At 37.4% G+C, this 15199-nt stretch overlaps 1 protein-coding gene across 1 annotated transcript in view; it reads left to right on the top strand.

The window, feature by feature from the left end:
* The window catches only part of EML5 (EMAP like 5), a 205549-nt gene that overhangs the window by 107019 nt on the left and 83331 nt on the right, over nucleotides 1–15199 (top strand). Inside the window, exons 16-20 of the mRNA XM_010384118.2 lie at nucleotides 645–738; nucleotides 1688–1788; nucleotides 7603–7805; nucleotides 8736–8847; nucleotides 10827–10954. Of these exons, the coding sequence (XP_010382420.2) occupies nucleotides 645–738; nucleotides 1688–1788; nucleotides 7603–7805; nucleotides 8736–8847; nucleotides 10827–10954 (638 nt within the window). The remainder of the gene's footprint in view (nucleotides 1–644; nucleotides 739–1687; nucleotides 1789–7602; nucleotides 7806–8735; nucleotides 8848–10826; nucleotides 10955–15199) is intronic.

Below are 15199 nucleotides of genomic sequence, written 5' to 3'. Positions count from 1 at the left end.
CCTTTGTTAGTTTTCCCTTTCCTTGTATTTTTTAAATCTCTTTTTTTCATTTTTCTTATCTCCCTCCTCCCATCCCAACCTGATGGATAGATAAGGAAAAGGAGGTCAGGTGCAGTGAGAGCAGATACATTTAGAGGATTTGAGAAACTTTCATTCTCCCTCCCTTATAAATTCTGGTTCTTTTTATAGCTGTATGCATGCCTAGCATTTACCATTATTTTATCAAATTTTAAATATAGGATGTGGGTTTAGAATATATACTGAATGTGGCTGGGCGCGGTGGCTCACGCCTGTAATCCCAGCACTTTGGGAGGCCGAGGCGGGCGGATCACAAGGTCAGGAGATCGAGACCACGGTGAAACCCCGTCTCTACTAAAAAAAATACAAAAAATTAGCCGGGCGCGGTGGCGGGCTCCTGTAGTCCCAGCTACTCGGGAGGCTGAGGCAGGAGAATGACGTGAACCCGGGGGGCGGAGCTTGCAGTGAGCCGAGATCGCGCCACTGCCCTCCAGCCAGGGGGACAGAGCGAGACTCCGTCTCAAAAAAAAAAAAAAAAAAAAAAAAAGAATATATACTGAATGTTTTCTCTCTTCTGAGTGTTAATATTCAGTTTATCTCTCTCATTAATCATTAATTTTCCACAGCGGATGGGAAACGTTTGGCGTCAGTTGGCATAGATGATAGCCATACTGTTGTGCTGTGGGACTGGAAGAAAGGAGAGAAACTTTCAATAGCAAGGTAGGAAAAAAACTTGATATCACATTTGCAAAATACTAGAATTACTTTGGACTTAAAAAATTTTAAATTAAAACAATTTTGAAATCAAGCAAATATGTAACTTTTTATTGCTTCTGTGTTTGTTACCATTGAATAAATAATATAATCATAGTAAATGATTTCAGAATTTCTTTGTAGATTTATCCTTTGTGAACCCACTTTTAAATATAACTATAATATGGCATTGGATATAACTATCTGAAATCTCCATGTACAGGTAGAGTGTGTTGTACTGTATGATAGAGCTGTTGGAGAGCATGATCAAATGCTCACATTATATATTAAACTGCAAAAAGATACACATGCATATATGTCGCAAAGAAGTTATAGGTTTTTATTTTCTTATATTTTCCTTCATTTTCTGAGTTTTCTATAGTGAGCATGTTTTTTTATAGTAATATTAACAATGCTTTAAAGGAGGAACTAGTCAACAGTGTCAGAGATTTTAACCTCCTATTTATTAAAGCAGTGTTAAAGCACTTTAAATATATAGATAAATGCTTTTTATGGAATATATAGATAATGCCCAAATTAACAATAGTTTAAGAGGAACTTTGTAGTTGGAAAGGCTCTCTTAAGCTATAACAAAGTATTGTTTTAAAATTGCCTTTAACCCATTCATGCCACAAATAGCATTGCCTATGCACAGTACTGTAGTCAGTATTATAGATACTGTCTGAAAGAAGTTCAGTTTTGACCATTTCTGTCTTTTGAGATTCTCTTGAGCAGAATTACCATATTAAAATGATGACAAAAGAACAAATACACAAATACACAGTCCACATCTGAGAGATAAGTGGGAGAAAAATATTCAGTAAATAGAGTAATCAAGATAGGGTATGGATTAGGCAAGAGATTAGTACAGAAATGATGAATCTTCAGAGCTAAAACATTTTGATGTTTATTTCAGGGGAAGTAAAGATAAGATTTTTGTTGTAAAGATGAACCCGTATGTGCCTGATAAACTAATTACAGCTGGAATTAAACACATGAAATTTTGGCGTAAAGCAGGTAAGAAAGTGCTTCTTTTTTACTCTGTAGAATTTTAAGAAATTACTGCTTTTGAAAGTAATTTAGCTAAGTGCCGTGTGTACCCTAGACTGCATCCTGGAATGGAACAGGAACATTAGGAGAAAAACTGATGAAATCTGAATGAAGTCTTGAGTTCATTTAATAATAATGTATCAAATATGTTGGTTTCTTAGTTTCAGCAAATGGTCTATGGTAATATAAGATGTTAACATTGGCTGGGTACAGTGACTCATGCCTGTAATCCCAGCATTTTGGGAGGCCGAGGTGGGAGGATCACTTGAGCCTAGATGTTCAAGAGCAGCCTGGGCAACATAGTGAGACCCTGTCTCTACAAAAAAATAAAAAATTAGCTGGGGGTGGTGGGTGTGTACCTGTGGTCCCAGCTTCTTGGGAGGATAAGGTGGGGGGATCACTTGAGGTTTAAGGCTGCAGGGAGCTGTGATCTCCCACTGCACTCCAGCCTAGGGAACAGAACAAGACCTTGTCTAAAAAAAAAAAAAAAGATGTTAACATTAGTAGAAACCAAAGTGTATGAGAGAATACTCTGTAATTCCTTTGAATCTTTTCTGGAAATCTAAAATTATCTAAAATAAGTTTTTTTTAAAGTAATTTACTGTTGTATTGATACATTTTAAACAAATAGAAGATTTATTGCCATTTATTGGCTGCATTTATGTAGTTGATATGGTTTGGCTGTGTCCCCACCCAAATCTCACCTTGAATTGTAATAATCCCCACGTATCAAGGGCAGGGCCAGGTAGAGATAATTGAATCATGGGGGTGGTTCCCCATACTGTTCTTGTGGTAGTGAGCAAGTCTCATGAGATCTGATGGTTTTATAAATGGGAGTTCCCCCTGCATAAGCAATTTTGCCTGCCACCATGTAAGACGTGACTTTGCTCCTTATTCACCTTCAGCCACGATTGTGAGGCTTCCCCAGCCATGTGGAACTGTGAATCAATTAAACCTCGTTCCTTATAAATTACCCAGTCTTGGGTATGTCTTTATGAACAGTGTGAGAACAGACTAATACAGTAATATTCATACTTGCAAAAAAATTCAATATATGAGATTAATCAAATTATGTCCAGACTTTTTCTTCTGTTAAAGAGATGTTCTGTAGTCTAAACTGAAAAAGAAAATTTTTTAAAAAAGTACTCATATGCTATAAAATGATATAAAAGTGGAATGCTATATTACTTTAGTCATTTGTAACTATAAAATAAAAAATGTCTGTTTTCTAAATAGTATACTTATAAATTCCAGCAATGTGACATCAAAATCTCAATAAATTGAAACTGTTCAGAGAAAATAAGTGAATATAGGAAGAAGTAAAACATTATTAGAAAAGAATAAACTTAGTTAAGACATTTCCCAAGTTCAAGTAACTTTCAAGTTGTAAATTACATGGGACATGGATTAATTTTCAGTCTTGGATTTAACACTTTATCAGAAACTCATCAGATGACAGCATATGCATTTACAAAGTAAAAAGTATTTTTACATTTGTAATTTCGTTTCCACATGCTTAAACAAACTTTCGTTTGGGCACCTTAGTCACTAGTAATTGCAAATTCGCAGCAAATAATACGGTTACACCTCACAGCATCAGAAAGTGTCATGGATTGGTTCCAGGATTCCCCAAGGATACCCAAATCCATGCTGCTCAAGTCCCTTGTATAAAATGGTATGGTATTTGCATATAATTTATGCACATCCTCCTGTATATTTTCAGTCATTTCTAGATTACTGATAATATCTAATATAATGTAAATGCTATGTAAATAGTTTGTTATACTGTTGTTTAGGGAATAATGACAAGGAAAAAAATGTCTGTATGTATTCAGTATAGATGTAACCATCCTTTTTTTCTTCTTGAAACAGAGTCTTGCTCTGTCGCCCAGGCTGGAGTGCAGTGGTGCGATCTCGGCTCACTGAAACCTCTGCCTCATGGGTTCAAGTGATTCTCCTGCCTCAGCCTCCTGAGTAACTGGGATTACAGGTGCCTGCCACACAACCCAGCTGATTTTTGTGTTTTTTAGTAGAGATGGGGTTTCACCATGTTGGCCAGGCTGGTCTCAAACTCCTGACCCAGGTGATCAACCTGCGTTGGCCTCCCAAAGTGCTGGGATTACAGGCATGAGGCACCATGCCTGTCCCATCCTTTTTAAAAGGAATATTTTCAATCCACATTTGATTAAATCCACAGATGCAAAACCTGAGAATATGGAAGGCCGATTGTACTTATTAGCATTTCTGTCCTCAAAAAGAACTATGAATTTGTTTGAAATAAGATTTCAAGAAGGTAAATAGTCTTGCAATGAAAATACTTCCAAATGAATAACTTTCTCTCTTAAGTTTGGTTAGACATATAGAGGCTTGAAAGTGAAGCATAAAAGGATGAATGTTAAGGCTTTGGTGAACATTTCAACCTTCCTTACTTTTGGGGTTCTGATCCACAGAGTTCATTAACCAATTGGGAAGTGAGTATCCACTTACTTAACCTGACTAAGTATTGTTAACCCTCTAAATGCATAATTTTAGGTAAACTAGGTTGAAGGAGATGACTTAGACTTGAGGTTAACATGGGGCTTCTTGCCTCCCATTCCAGATCTAGGCTTTGAGAATTTCAAGTTTTGAATTCTTAGTCTCTCCCCTAAGGAATTTGAACTCTATTCATGGTAGGGACAGAGGGATGGGGAGCCACTGAAAGTATTTGATGCATAATAACATGACCTGATTACATGACCTCATGTAACAGGAACGTGTTATCCTGTGTGTATCATCGAGAAAACCCAGCTGTCAATGCTCTAAACCAAAGGTGGCAAACTTTTTCTGTAAATGGCCGGATAGTAAATATTTTAGGCTTTCTAGGCCAAAGGACAAAATCAAGAGTATTATGTAGGTCATTATAGAACAAGAGAGAAAACTGTCCTGCCCTGCTTACGCTGTTTGCACCCAGTTGCCATTAGACTTTCTGTCTGCCAGGGAATGGGCCTGGCAGGTTGTGGTGGGGAGTGAAACTATAGTGAGCTTCACTCAGACCCAGTGACACATAGATCCTAGTGTGTCCTTCTGTTCCTGGAGAGCCCAACCTTCTGAATTTGGAGCTGACCAGAAGTGTGGCAACTACTAGACTGAGATTCCGCTGCCAGATAACAAGCAGTTGCCATTAGCAGAGTCTCTAGCTTGTAGGTGGGGACCAGCCCAGAGTCGGGGAAGATGCTACTTATAGCCACAAACCAGGGAGGCAGACCCTGGGTGCAAAGAAGTAAACAGACTTGGTCTCTGCAGCTCAGAGTGCTAACCTGCTCTAGTGGACATTGTACAAAAACAGGTAGTGGCAGGATTTGGCATTCAGTCCGTAGTTTGCCCACCCTGCTCTAGAAGATACTTTGCCCTCTAGTAAAGGCCAGTTCTCCCACTTGTGCACTTGATACTTTATGTCATCTACTGAAGGACGTCACTCTAACTCTTCTACCCTTTCCCTACTGTATCATCAATTTTCCTCTCTACTGACTTTCCCTTTAGCATACAAGTATGATGTGATTTCTCCATCTTAAATAAGTGACACAAAACTCTCTTTCAACTCTGTTTTCCAGTTGCTGATCAATTTGTCATCTTACTTCTATGCTAAACCACCTCTAAACAGTTGTTACTACTTTCAATTTGCAATTTATGCTCTCTTTCTTTTTCTTTAGAGAAGTCTAATCTAGTTTTTTTCACCTCACCACTCCACCCAGCTGCTCTTACAAGTTCACTAATGACTCTGCCTTCTATGTTGAGAAAAGACAGTCTTCTGAATACATTTGGAATCTGACCTCTTTCCATCATCTTCTATGATATCACTTTGGTCTGCCACCTTTACCATTTGCCCAGATGATTGAAATAGCCTTCTAACTCCTTTCATCCTTGACCTCCCTTGTATCTATTCTCAATCCAGAAGTCAGAATGAACCTCTTAATAAATCAGTTGCCAGATCTTGTCATTTCACTACTCAAATGTTTTGCATCTCATGTAAAGCAAAAGTAGGCCATGTTTACAGTGGCCTGCAATACTGCCTTTGACCTCTCCAACCCCATTTCCCATTACTGCCTTCCCTTCTTTGCTACTCCATACTGGTGTCCCTGGATGTTAATTAGCGATTTCAGTCTTGTTGTACTGGGGCCTTTTCCCTTGCTGCTCCCTCTGCCTGGAACACTCTTCTAGCATGGCTTGCTCTTGCTACCTCCTTCAACTTTTCATTTAGCTACATCTTGATGAGGCTTACCTTAACCACCCTACATAAAATGGACTCCTCCCACTTCCTGTCTCCTTTTTATGCTTACATTTTCTCCAAAGCACCCATCATCATCTAACACACTGTATATTTTAGTAGTTACATTTATTGACTGTCTCTCACCATGAAGCTCCAAGGAATTTTGTTGTCTTGCCTCTTCTGTTCATAAGTCTATCCCTGGTACATTGAATAGTGCCTAGCATGTATATTTCTTTTTTCTTTCTTTCTCTCTCTCTTTTTTTTTTTTTTTTTTTTTGAGACAGGGTTTTGCTCTGTCACCCAGGCTGGAGCGTAGTGGCACAATCATGGCTCACTGCAACCTCTGCCTCTCAGGCTCAAGCTGTCCTCCGGCCTCAGCCTCTCCAGTGGCTGGGACCACAGGCGCCCACCACCATGCCCAGCTAATATATTTCTTGAATGAATGAAGGAGGGAAGGAATTTGTGAGTTCAATTGGGAAAAATGGGCAAAAGATATCAATAGGTAATGATGACCAATAAAAATATGAAAATATGATCAAGCATAATATTCACAGAAATGCAAATTTAAACCGCAATAAAATTCAGTTGGTGTTTCATATTCCCCAGTGTGACAACACAAACTGTTCCCAAAGGTGGGAAACAAGGAATTCTTTTCACTGTTAGTAGGAATGTGCATTGGTATATAAACTTTGGAAAACAGTTTGGCAAGAGCTTATCCCTCTCTGATCTATATGCTATGCCTTTTGCACATTACCCTATTACTACTCCCAGGCATTCCTAGAGAAATTCTTGCACTTGTGTAGAAGAGGCCTTTACAAGAATGTTTAAAGCAGCATTGCTTTTAATAGCAAAAACTTGGAGGTAACTTAAATGCCCATTAATAGGAAAATGGATAAACCATGGTATGTTTATATAATGGAATGCTATATGGTTATGAAAGTGAGTTTTCTAACATGTAAACAACTCTATAACAAATCATTGGTGAATAAAGCAAGTTGCAAAAGAATACATACAGGATGATATTTATAGAAAAATTTAAAACATGAAAAAATATGACATTGCTTAAAAATTCACGAATATGTTATATATAAAGGAATGCATGAGAAGAATCAGTATCACATTCACAGTAGCAGAGGGTGAAGAAGGGAGATGAGATTGGCATGACATTTCAGTTATTCTGGGATCTTTTTGTAGGTCAGTGGATGTACAGGCATTCATTGTATTGGGGTTTTTAAATGCCTTTTTGTATTCTTAAATATGTCATAATAAAAACTTTAAAAAACGTCATCAAAATTGCTAAGGACTGATTAAAACAGACTTAGTCTAGGTCTTTGTTTATCTAAAAAGTTACGGTCTAAATGCAGCTATGCAAGGTGTTACCCACATCACTGATTGAGACACCTGTATTTTTCAGTTCTCCTTACTGTTGCATGCCTTTCTATTCAAACAGCAACAACAGTAGAAAAGGAATTTTGCTTCTTTATAATTGCATACATTTTGAAAGTGGTACTTTCATAATATTTTTTGTGAACTAGGGGGAGGATTGATTGGAAGAAAAGGCTACATAGGCACACTGGGGAAAAATGACACAATGATGTGTGCAGTGTATGGATGGACTGAAGAGATGGCTTTTTCTGGAACATCCACAGGAGATGTGTGTATCTGGAGAGACATCTTTCTTGTAAAAACAGTGAAAGCACATGATGGGCCAGTGTTCAGTATGCATGCTTTGGAAAAAGTAAGTAACCTAAAGAGATTTCAAGTTAAACATAATTGGTCATGGAGTGTAAAGCGTTTTCAGAAGTAAAGGAACACTGCCTTTCTACTTGGCTGGACTATCCAGCAGTAGTCTGTGGGCTAGGCTCATCTTGACTTTTCTTTGTTTCTCTTTTCAAACTCCTGAACACAGAATGAAATAGGTCTGCAGTGTTTTGTTTTGAGACAGGTCACTCTCACCCAAGTTGGAGTGCAGTGGTGTGATCATAGCTCACTGCAGCCTCCAACTCCTGGGCTCAAGAAATCCTCCTGCCTCAGCCTCTTGAGTAGCTGTGACTACAGGCAAGTGCCACCTGCACCCATCTAATTTAAAAAAATTTTTTGGTAGAGATTATGTTGCCCAGTGTAGTCTCCAACTCCTGGGCTTAAGCTCTTCTCCCACCTCAGCCTTCAAAGTGTTGGATTACAGGTATAAGCCACTGTGCCAGCCAGGTCTGCTGTTTTTTTTCTTTTTTCTTTTTTTAAAGTTTAACTTCATGTTCTTAAGCTCATGCTATGTGTCAAAAATCAGCTGTTTATATATAATCACCATATCCTATCAGGTAGTTACTATTATTGTTTTCTCTTTTTAAGGATGAGGTTATTATGTAGACTCCAGGAGGATATATGTAACTTTCTGAGAGTGGTAATCTAAGGTATAGTTACAGATTTTAGAAACTTATGTTTCTAAAGCCTCATCCTAAAAGTAAAATATGTAGTGTCACTGTAAATATTATTGCAGATTCCATGTAGATGGTTTAAAAAACAATGGATTCTTATGCTTATTCCTATTCTTTACAAGCTGTAACTTTTGGCTATATTCTTTTTTCTAGAAGTTTTCAATACAAGGAAAAAGGCTACTATTTAAAAAAAATTTAGATTTTTATTAACTTGGACCTTTTTCTTTCCATAGGGGTTTGTAACTGGAGGAAAAGATGGTATAGTAGCTCTTTGGGATGACTCTTTTGAAAGATGTCTCAAGACCTATGCTATAAAAAGAGCTGCATTGGCCCCGGGATCTAAAGGTGATTTGAGACTTAGTGGGAGTTTTTTATAGGAAAAAAGGTTAACTGCTTATTAATATGCTTGATCACTGAGGTGGAACACATGGCATATATTTTTCCTTCTTGTTGGGCATCAGCATTAAGTGGAAGAAATCACTTAATGATACCAGAATCATTGCCGTCTTTTCAAAAATCTATTTTCTGTGATGCACATGGTAAAATATTTGTGAAGTACAAGATTATGAATCCTAATTTTTAACATTAATTTTCCAAAGAAGAGTTCCATGTGAACATCACATTTATCACAGTCAGGAACTTGTTTGCAACTTTGACATTTTGTTTCACCTTGGCATTTTGTTGACCCTGCCTCTGTAGCCTCACAGGCCCTTTTTCCGTTTGCCATTTGTTTGTTTGTTTATTTATTTATTTAAGAGACAAGGTCCTGCTGTGCTGCCCAGGCTGGAGTGCAGTGGTGCAGTCATAGCTCACTGAAACCTTGAACCCCTAGACTCAAGTGGTCCTCCTGCCTCAGCCTCCTGAGTAGCTGGGACTAAAGGCACCTGCCACCATACTCAGCAAATTTTCAAATTTTTGTACAGCCAGGGTGTCTCTATGTTGCCCAGGCTGGTCTCAAACTCAAGTGACCCTCTAAACTTGGCCTCCTGAAGCACTGAAATTACAGGCGTGAGCCACTGTGCTTGGCCTTTTTTTTTTTTTTTTTAAGAGGAGGAAGCGTGCAAGGGCAGTATCAGGCCCAACTCCCTGTCCGCTGACCATCCTCCGGGCTGTGGGCCCAGAGGTGCATTTTCTTTTGAGCACATTTCTTCCTTTAAGGCATGGCATCACACTCTCCCTGACCTCTGGGCCTTTCTACATGTTTTTACTTTTTCCTAAAATATGTCCTTCCTCTTCCCTCCTGTCCCCTCCAGTTACTTGACAACATACATATTTTTCAAATGTCAAACCTGATTTTTTTTCTAGGATGATTTCCCCCACCTCCACTTACCTCCTCTTGAAAAAGTTCGATTCCACTGCTATGTGCTCCTATTTCAATATGCCCCTAACACAGGGTCTGTTTTCCTCATTGTATGCTCTGTAAGGGGAGGAGTTGGGTCTATCATCTTTACTAATGTGTTGCTGAAGCCTCCTTAGGACAAGTAGACATAAATATCGTCGGCCCTCTGTATCTGGGGGTTCCATATCCTCAGATTCAACCAACTGCAAATAGAAAATATGCGAGAAAAAAATAAAAAGTAACAATAGAACAATAAAAATAATATAAATTAAAAATACAGTATAACAGCTATTTACATAGCATTTACATTGTACTAGATATAAGCAATCTAAAGGTGATTTAAAGCATATGGGGGCCAGGCGTGGTAGCTTGCGTCTATAATCCCAGCACTTTGAGTCCCAGGTGGGTGGATCTCCTGAGCCCAGGAGTTCAAGACCAGTCTGGGCAAAATGGCAAAACCCCATCCTAAAAAAAAAAAAAAAAAAAAAAAAAAAAAAAAAAAAAAAAAAAAAAGGAATGATGTATGTGGGTTTTATGCAAATACTGCACCATTTTATATGAGGGACTGGACCATCCATAGATTTTGGTGTCTGTGGTGGTCGTGGAATCAATCCCTGAAGGATACTGAGGGCTGACTATGTATCTTGAGTTGAATTAAAATTACTAATAAGAATATTGTAAAAACTCTAAGAGGGGCAGGAGATGGATAAGGAAGGGCTAATATAAGAAGAGGTAAACAAATAGTTGTCGGAATGGTAGGAGGAAATCTGAGAATAGAATCATAGAATTATAATACATAGGTGGTACTTATTTTGAGATTACTAAACTGAATGATTGGGGTTAATGTAGTACATTTATTAGAAAAAATACCGGAGAAAACTTTGTAATACGGTTTTCATTGTCAAAGTAGCTTAATTGGCAATATATACACGCTTGTATTATAGTAACTGTATATCTAGAAGAACGTCTTCATTTAACATTTCAGGTCTTCTCTTGGAAGATAATCCATCTATACGTGCCATATCATTAGGACATGGTCATATTTTAGTTGGCACAAAGAATGGTGAAATACTAGAAGTGGATAAAAGTGGCCCAATAACACTTCTGGTTCAGGTAATTTTAAATGCTAATTTGCTTTTCTTTCTTTACATACAATTGATTATTTCAAAATATAAGAGCCAAAAGTTGACAGTGATGAAAAATAATGTTAAATTAGGGACATATTTGTTAATGTATACAGAAAAAAATTAAATTTGATTATAGCTAAATGATTGGGTATCAGTAAATATACATATTCTTATATGGAATAATTGCCAATATTTTAAGTAATTTCTTATCACAAAATAAGGGACCAATGAAAAGAAAAACCAGTTGTAATTAATTTAACCCAGTCTGTTTTTAATTTTATTTATGTAAGGTATATTTGTTGAGCCCAAGGCAATTATTTTTCTCTGAAACTCTTTATTAGGTCATTCTTAAGTTTCTAAGAAAAAATAAAAATGAATGTGTGAATGTATGCTAAAATTTTATTGTTGAAAATTAAATATCAGTGAAAAGATGTAAATAATAAAACAATCCAGAAATATAAAAATTATGTGATAGAGATGTAAAATTAAAAAGCAAGATTAGGTGCTGGTTATATGATCCTTAACATTTCCATCAGGAGTGCTGGATTTGATTTGTAGATTTATATTTCTTCTATGTATTATACTTTTCTGGAAACTAGGGAAATAAATTAATACCATAAAACAGTAAATGAAATAGGATACATCCTGATGAAAAATTGTCCTTATGCAACTCTACATAGCAACACCAAACTTTGGCTTGCCTTTTTACCCTGAAAAACAATTTTCTTTCTTAATACAGACTTATTTCTCCTGCAACCCCCACTTCACTGTTACGACACCAATGAGCACACCTAGATGAGAACACTGGGCAGGCTTTAATGTTAATGTAACATTTTGATGGGTCAAGGAAAACTTGTAAACAGATGACGAAATGTTGTATGTTAAATTAACTGGTGTCTTACTGTTTAATTTCACTTACATAATATGCCTTTGAAGTAAAAAGATGGTGAGGTCATGGTGTTTAACATGTTTGTGATGTCTTGGAAAATATTAACACAAGTATGCTTTTACAGATGAATCCAAATATGAAATTATTAAAAACACAGTTTCTTAACTGTGAAAAAAGATTTAGAAGTCACAATGTCTGTTAAGAGAAAAACTTTAGACAAAATAAATTTAACAGAGTTAATCTGCACATTAAAAGAGGGCTGGCTTGGTGGCTCATGCCTGTAATCTCAGCATTTTGGGAGGCTGAGGCAGGCAGATCACTTGAGCCCAGGAGTTTGGGAAGATGAGGTGGGCAGATTGCTTGAGCCCAGCATGAGCAACATAGTGAGACCCTGTCTCAGAAAAAAAAAAAAAAAAAAAAAAAAATCATGAATTAGGCAGCACTCAGCACTGGAAAAGGCTCAGAGAGATCTGCTGTAGCAATGTGGGCAGTGAGATTTTATAGGCTGAGTCCAGAAGTAAAACAAAAAAATGTATTTGATTGGTTAGAATGGAAAGACTTTACTTAGAGATTGGTTGGCAGATTCTGACTGGCATAGTCTCTAGTTTCATTTCACTGTTTACATTGGGCTTTGGTTTGCTTACATAGGAACCTAAAACGCTGAACCTTTGGCCTCCCAGTTAACATTTTTAAAAATGTCCTGTTGTTTTTAGTATTTATTGTAGAGTTCAGGATTTCAATTGTCTTATTATCTTCTTGATATTGGAAACAAGATAAGGATACCAGATCACACCATTATTGTCCAGCATTTTGTGTGAGATCTTAGCCAATCCAGTAAAACAAAACACTAATTAAGATGTATGTGTTGGAAAGGAGTGGACAACAGTATTGGTATTTTTGGGTATTATAACCCTATACCTTGAATATCAAGGGAATAAACTGAAAAAAATATTAGAACTAATTAAAGAGTTCTGTAAAGTGATTTGATGCAAAATCCACTTATAAAAATCAAGTGTTTCTATATACTAGCAATAACTAGTTAGAAGATATGATATCAAATCAACTAGAAAATCTAGAAGAAATGGATAATTTCCTGGACACTTACACTCTCCCAAGGCTAAACCAGGAAGAAGTTGAATCCCTGAATAGACCAATAGCAGGCTCTGAAATTGAGGCAACAATTAATAGCCTACCCACCAAAAAAAGTCCAGGACCAGATGGATTCACAGCTGAATTCTACCAGAGGTACAAGGAGGAGCTGGTACCATTCCTTCTGAAACTATTCCAATCAATAGAAAAAGAGGGAATCCTCCCTAACTCATTTTATGAGACCAACATCATCCTGATACCAAAGCCTGGCAGAGACACAACAAAAAAAGAGAATTTTAGACCAATATCCCTGATGAACATTGATGCAAAAATCCTCAATAAAATACTGGCAAACCGGATTCAGCAGCACATCAAAAAGCTTATCCACCATGATCAAGTGGGCTTCATCCCTGGGATGCAAGGCTGGTTCAACATTCGCAAATCAATAAACGTAATCCAGCATATAAACAGAACCAAAGACAAGAACCACATGATCATCTCAATAGATGCAGAAAAGGCTTTTGACAAAATTCAACAGCCCTTCATGCTAAAAACGCTCAATAAATTCGGTATTGATGGAACGTACCTCAAAATAATAAGAGCTATTTATGACAAACCCACAGCTAATATCATACTGAATGGGCAAAAACTGGAAAAATTCCCTTTGAAAACTGGCACAAGACAGGGATGCCCTCTCTCACCACTCCTATTCAACATAGTGTTGGAAGTTCTGGCTAGGGCAATCAGGCAAGAGAAAGAAATCAAGGGTATCCAGTTAGGAAAAGAAGAAGTCAAATTGTCCCTGTTTGCAGATGACATGATTGTATATTTAGAAAACCCCATCGTCTCAGCCCAAAATCTCCTTAAGCTGATAAGCAACTTCAGCAAAGTCTCAGGATACAAAATTAATGTGCAAAAATCACAAGCATTCTTATACACCAGCAACAGACAAGCAGAGAGCCAAATCAGGAATGAACTTCCATTCACAATTGCTTCAAAGAGAATAAAATACCTAGGAATCCAGCTTACAAGGGATGTAAAGGACCTCTTCAAGGAGAACTACAAACCACTGCTCAGTGAAATCAAAGAGGACACAAACAAATGGAAGAACATACCATGCTCATGGATAGGAAGAATCAATATCGTGAAAATGGCTATACTCCCCAAGGTTATTTATAGATTCAATGCCATCCCCATCAAGCTACCAATGAGTTTCTTCACAGAATTGGAAAAAACTGCTTTAAAGTTCATATGGAACCAAAAAAGAGCCCGCATTGCCAAGACAATCCTAAGTCAAAAGGACAAAGCTGGAGGCGTCACGCTACCTGACTTCAAACTATACTACAAGGCTACAGTAACCAAAACAGCATGGTACTGGTACCAAAACAGAGATATAGACCAATGGAACAGAACAGAGTCCTCAGAAATAATACCGCACATCTACAGCCATCTGATCTTTGACAAACTTGAGAGAAACAAGAATTGGGGAAAGGATTCCCTATTTAATAAATGGTGCTGGGAAAATTGGCTAGCCATAAGTAGAAAGCTGAAACTGGATCCTTTCCTTACCCCTTATACGAAGATTAATTCAAGATGGATTAGAGACTTAAATGTTAGACCTAATACCATAAAAACCCTAGAAGAAAATCTAGGTAGTACCATTCAGGACATAGGCATGGGCAAGGACTTCATGTCTAAAACACCAAAAGCAACGGCAGCAAAAGCCAAAATTGACAAATGGGATCTAATTAAACTTAAGAGCTTTTGCACAGCAAAAGAAACTACCATCAGAGTGAACAGGCAACCTACAGAATGGGAGAAAATTTTTGCAACCTACTCATCTGACAAAGGGCTAATATCCAGAATCTACAAAGAACTCAAACAAATATACGAGAAAAAAACAAACAACCCCATCAAAAAGTGGGGAAAGGATATGAACAGACATTTCTCAAAAGAAGATATTCATACAGCCAACAGACACATGAAAAAATGCTCATCATCACTGGCCATCAGAGAAATGCAAATCAAAACCACAATGAGATACCATCTCACACCAGTTAGAATGGCAATCATTAAGAAGTCAGGAAACAACAGGTGTTGGAGAGGATGTGGAGAAATAGGAACACTTTCACACTGTTGGTGGGATTGTAAACTAGTTCAACCATTATGGAAAACAGTATGGCAATTCCTCAAGGATCTAGAACTAGATGTACCATATGACCCAGCCATCCCACTACTGGGTATATACCCAAA

Source organism: Rhinopithecus roxellana, chromosome 5 (assembly GCF_007565055.1).
Source record: "Rhinopithecus roxellana isolate Shanxi Qingling chromosome 5, ASM756505v1, whole genome shotgun sequence".
NCBI classification, from domain to species: Eukaryota; Metazoa; Chordata; class Mammalia; order Primates; family Cercopithecidae; genus Rhinopithecus; species Rhinopithecus roxellana.
The sequence above is the reverse complement of the archived record's forward strand: the minus strand, read 5'-3'. Positions and strand labels throughout refer to the sequence as shown.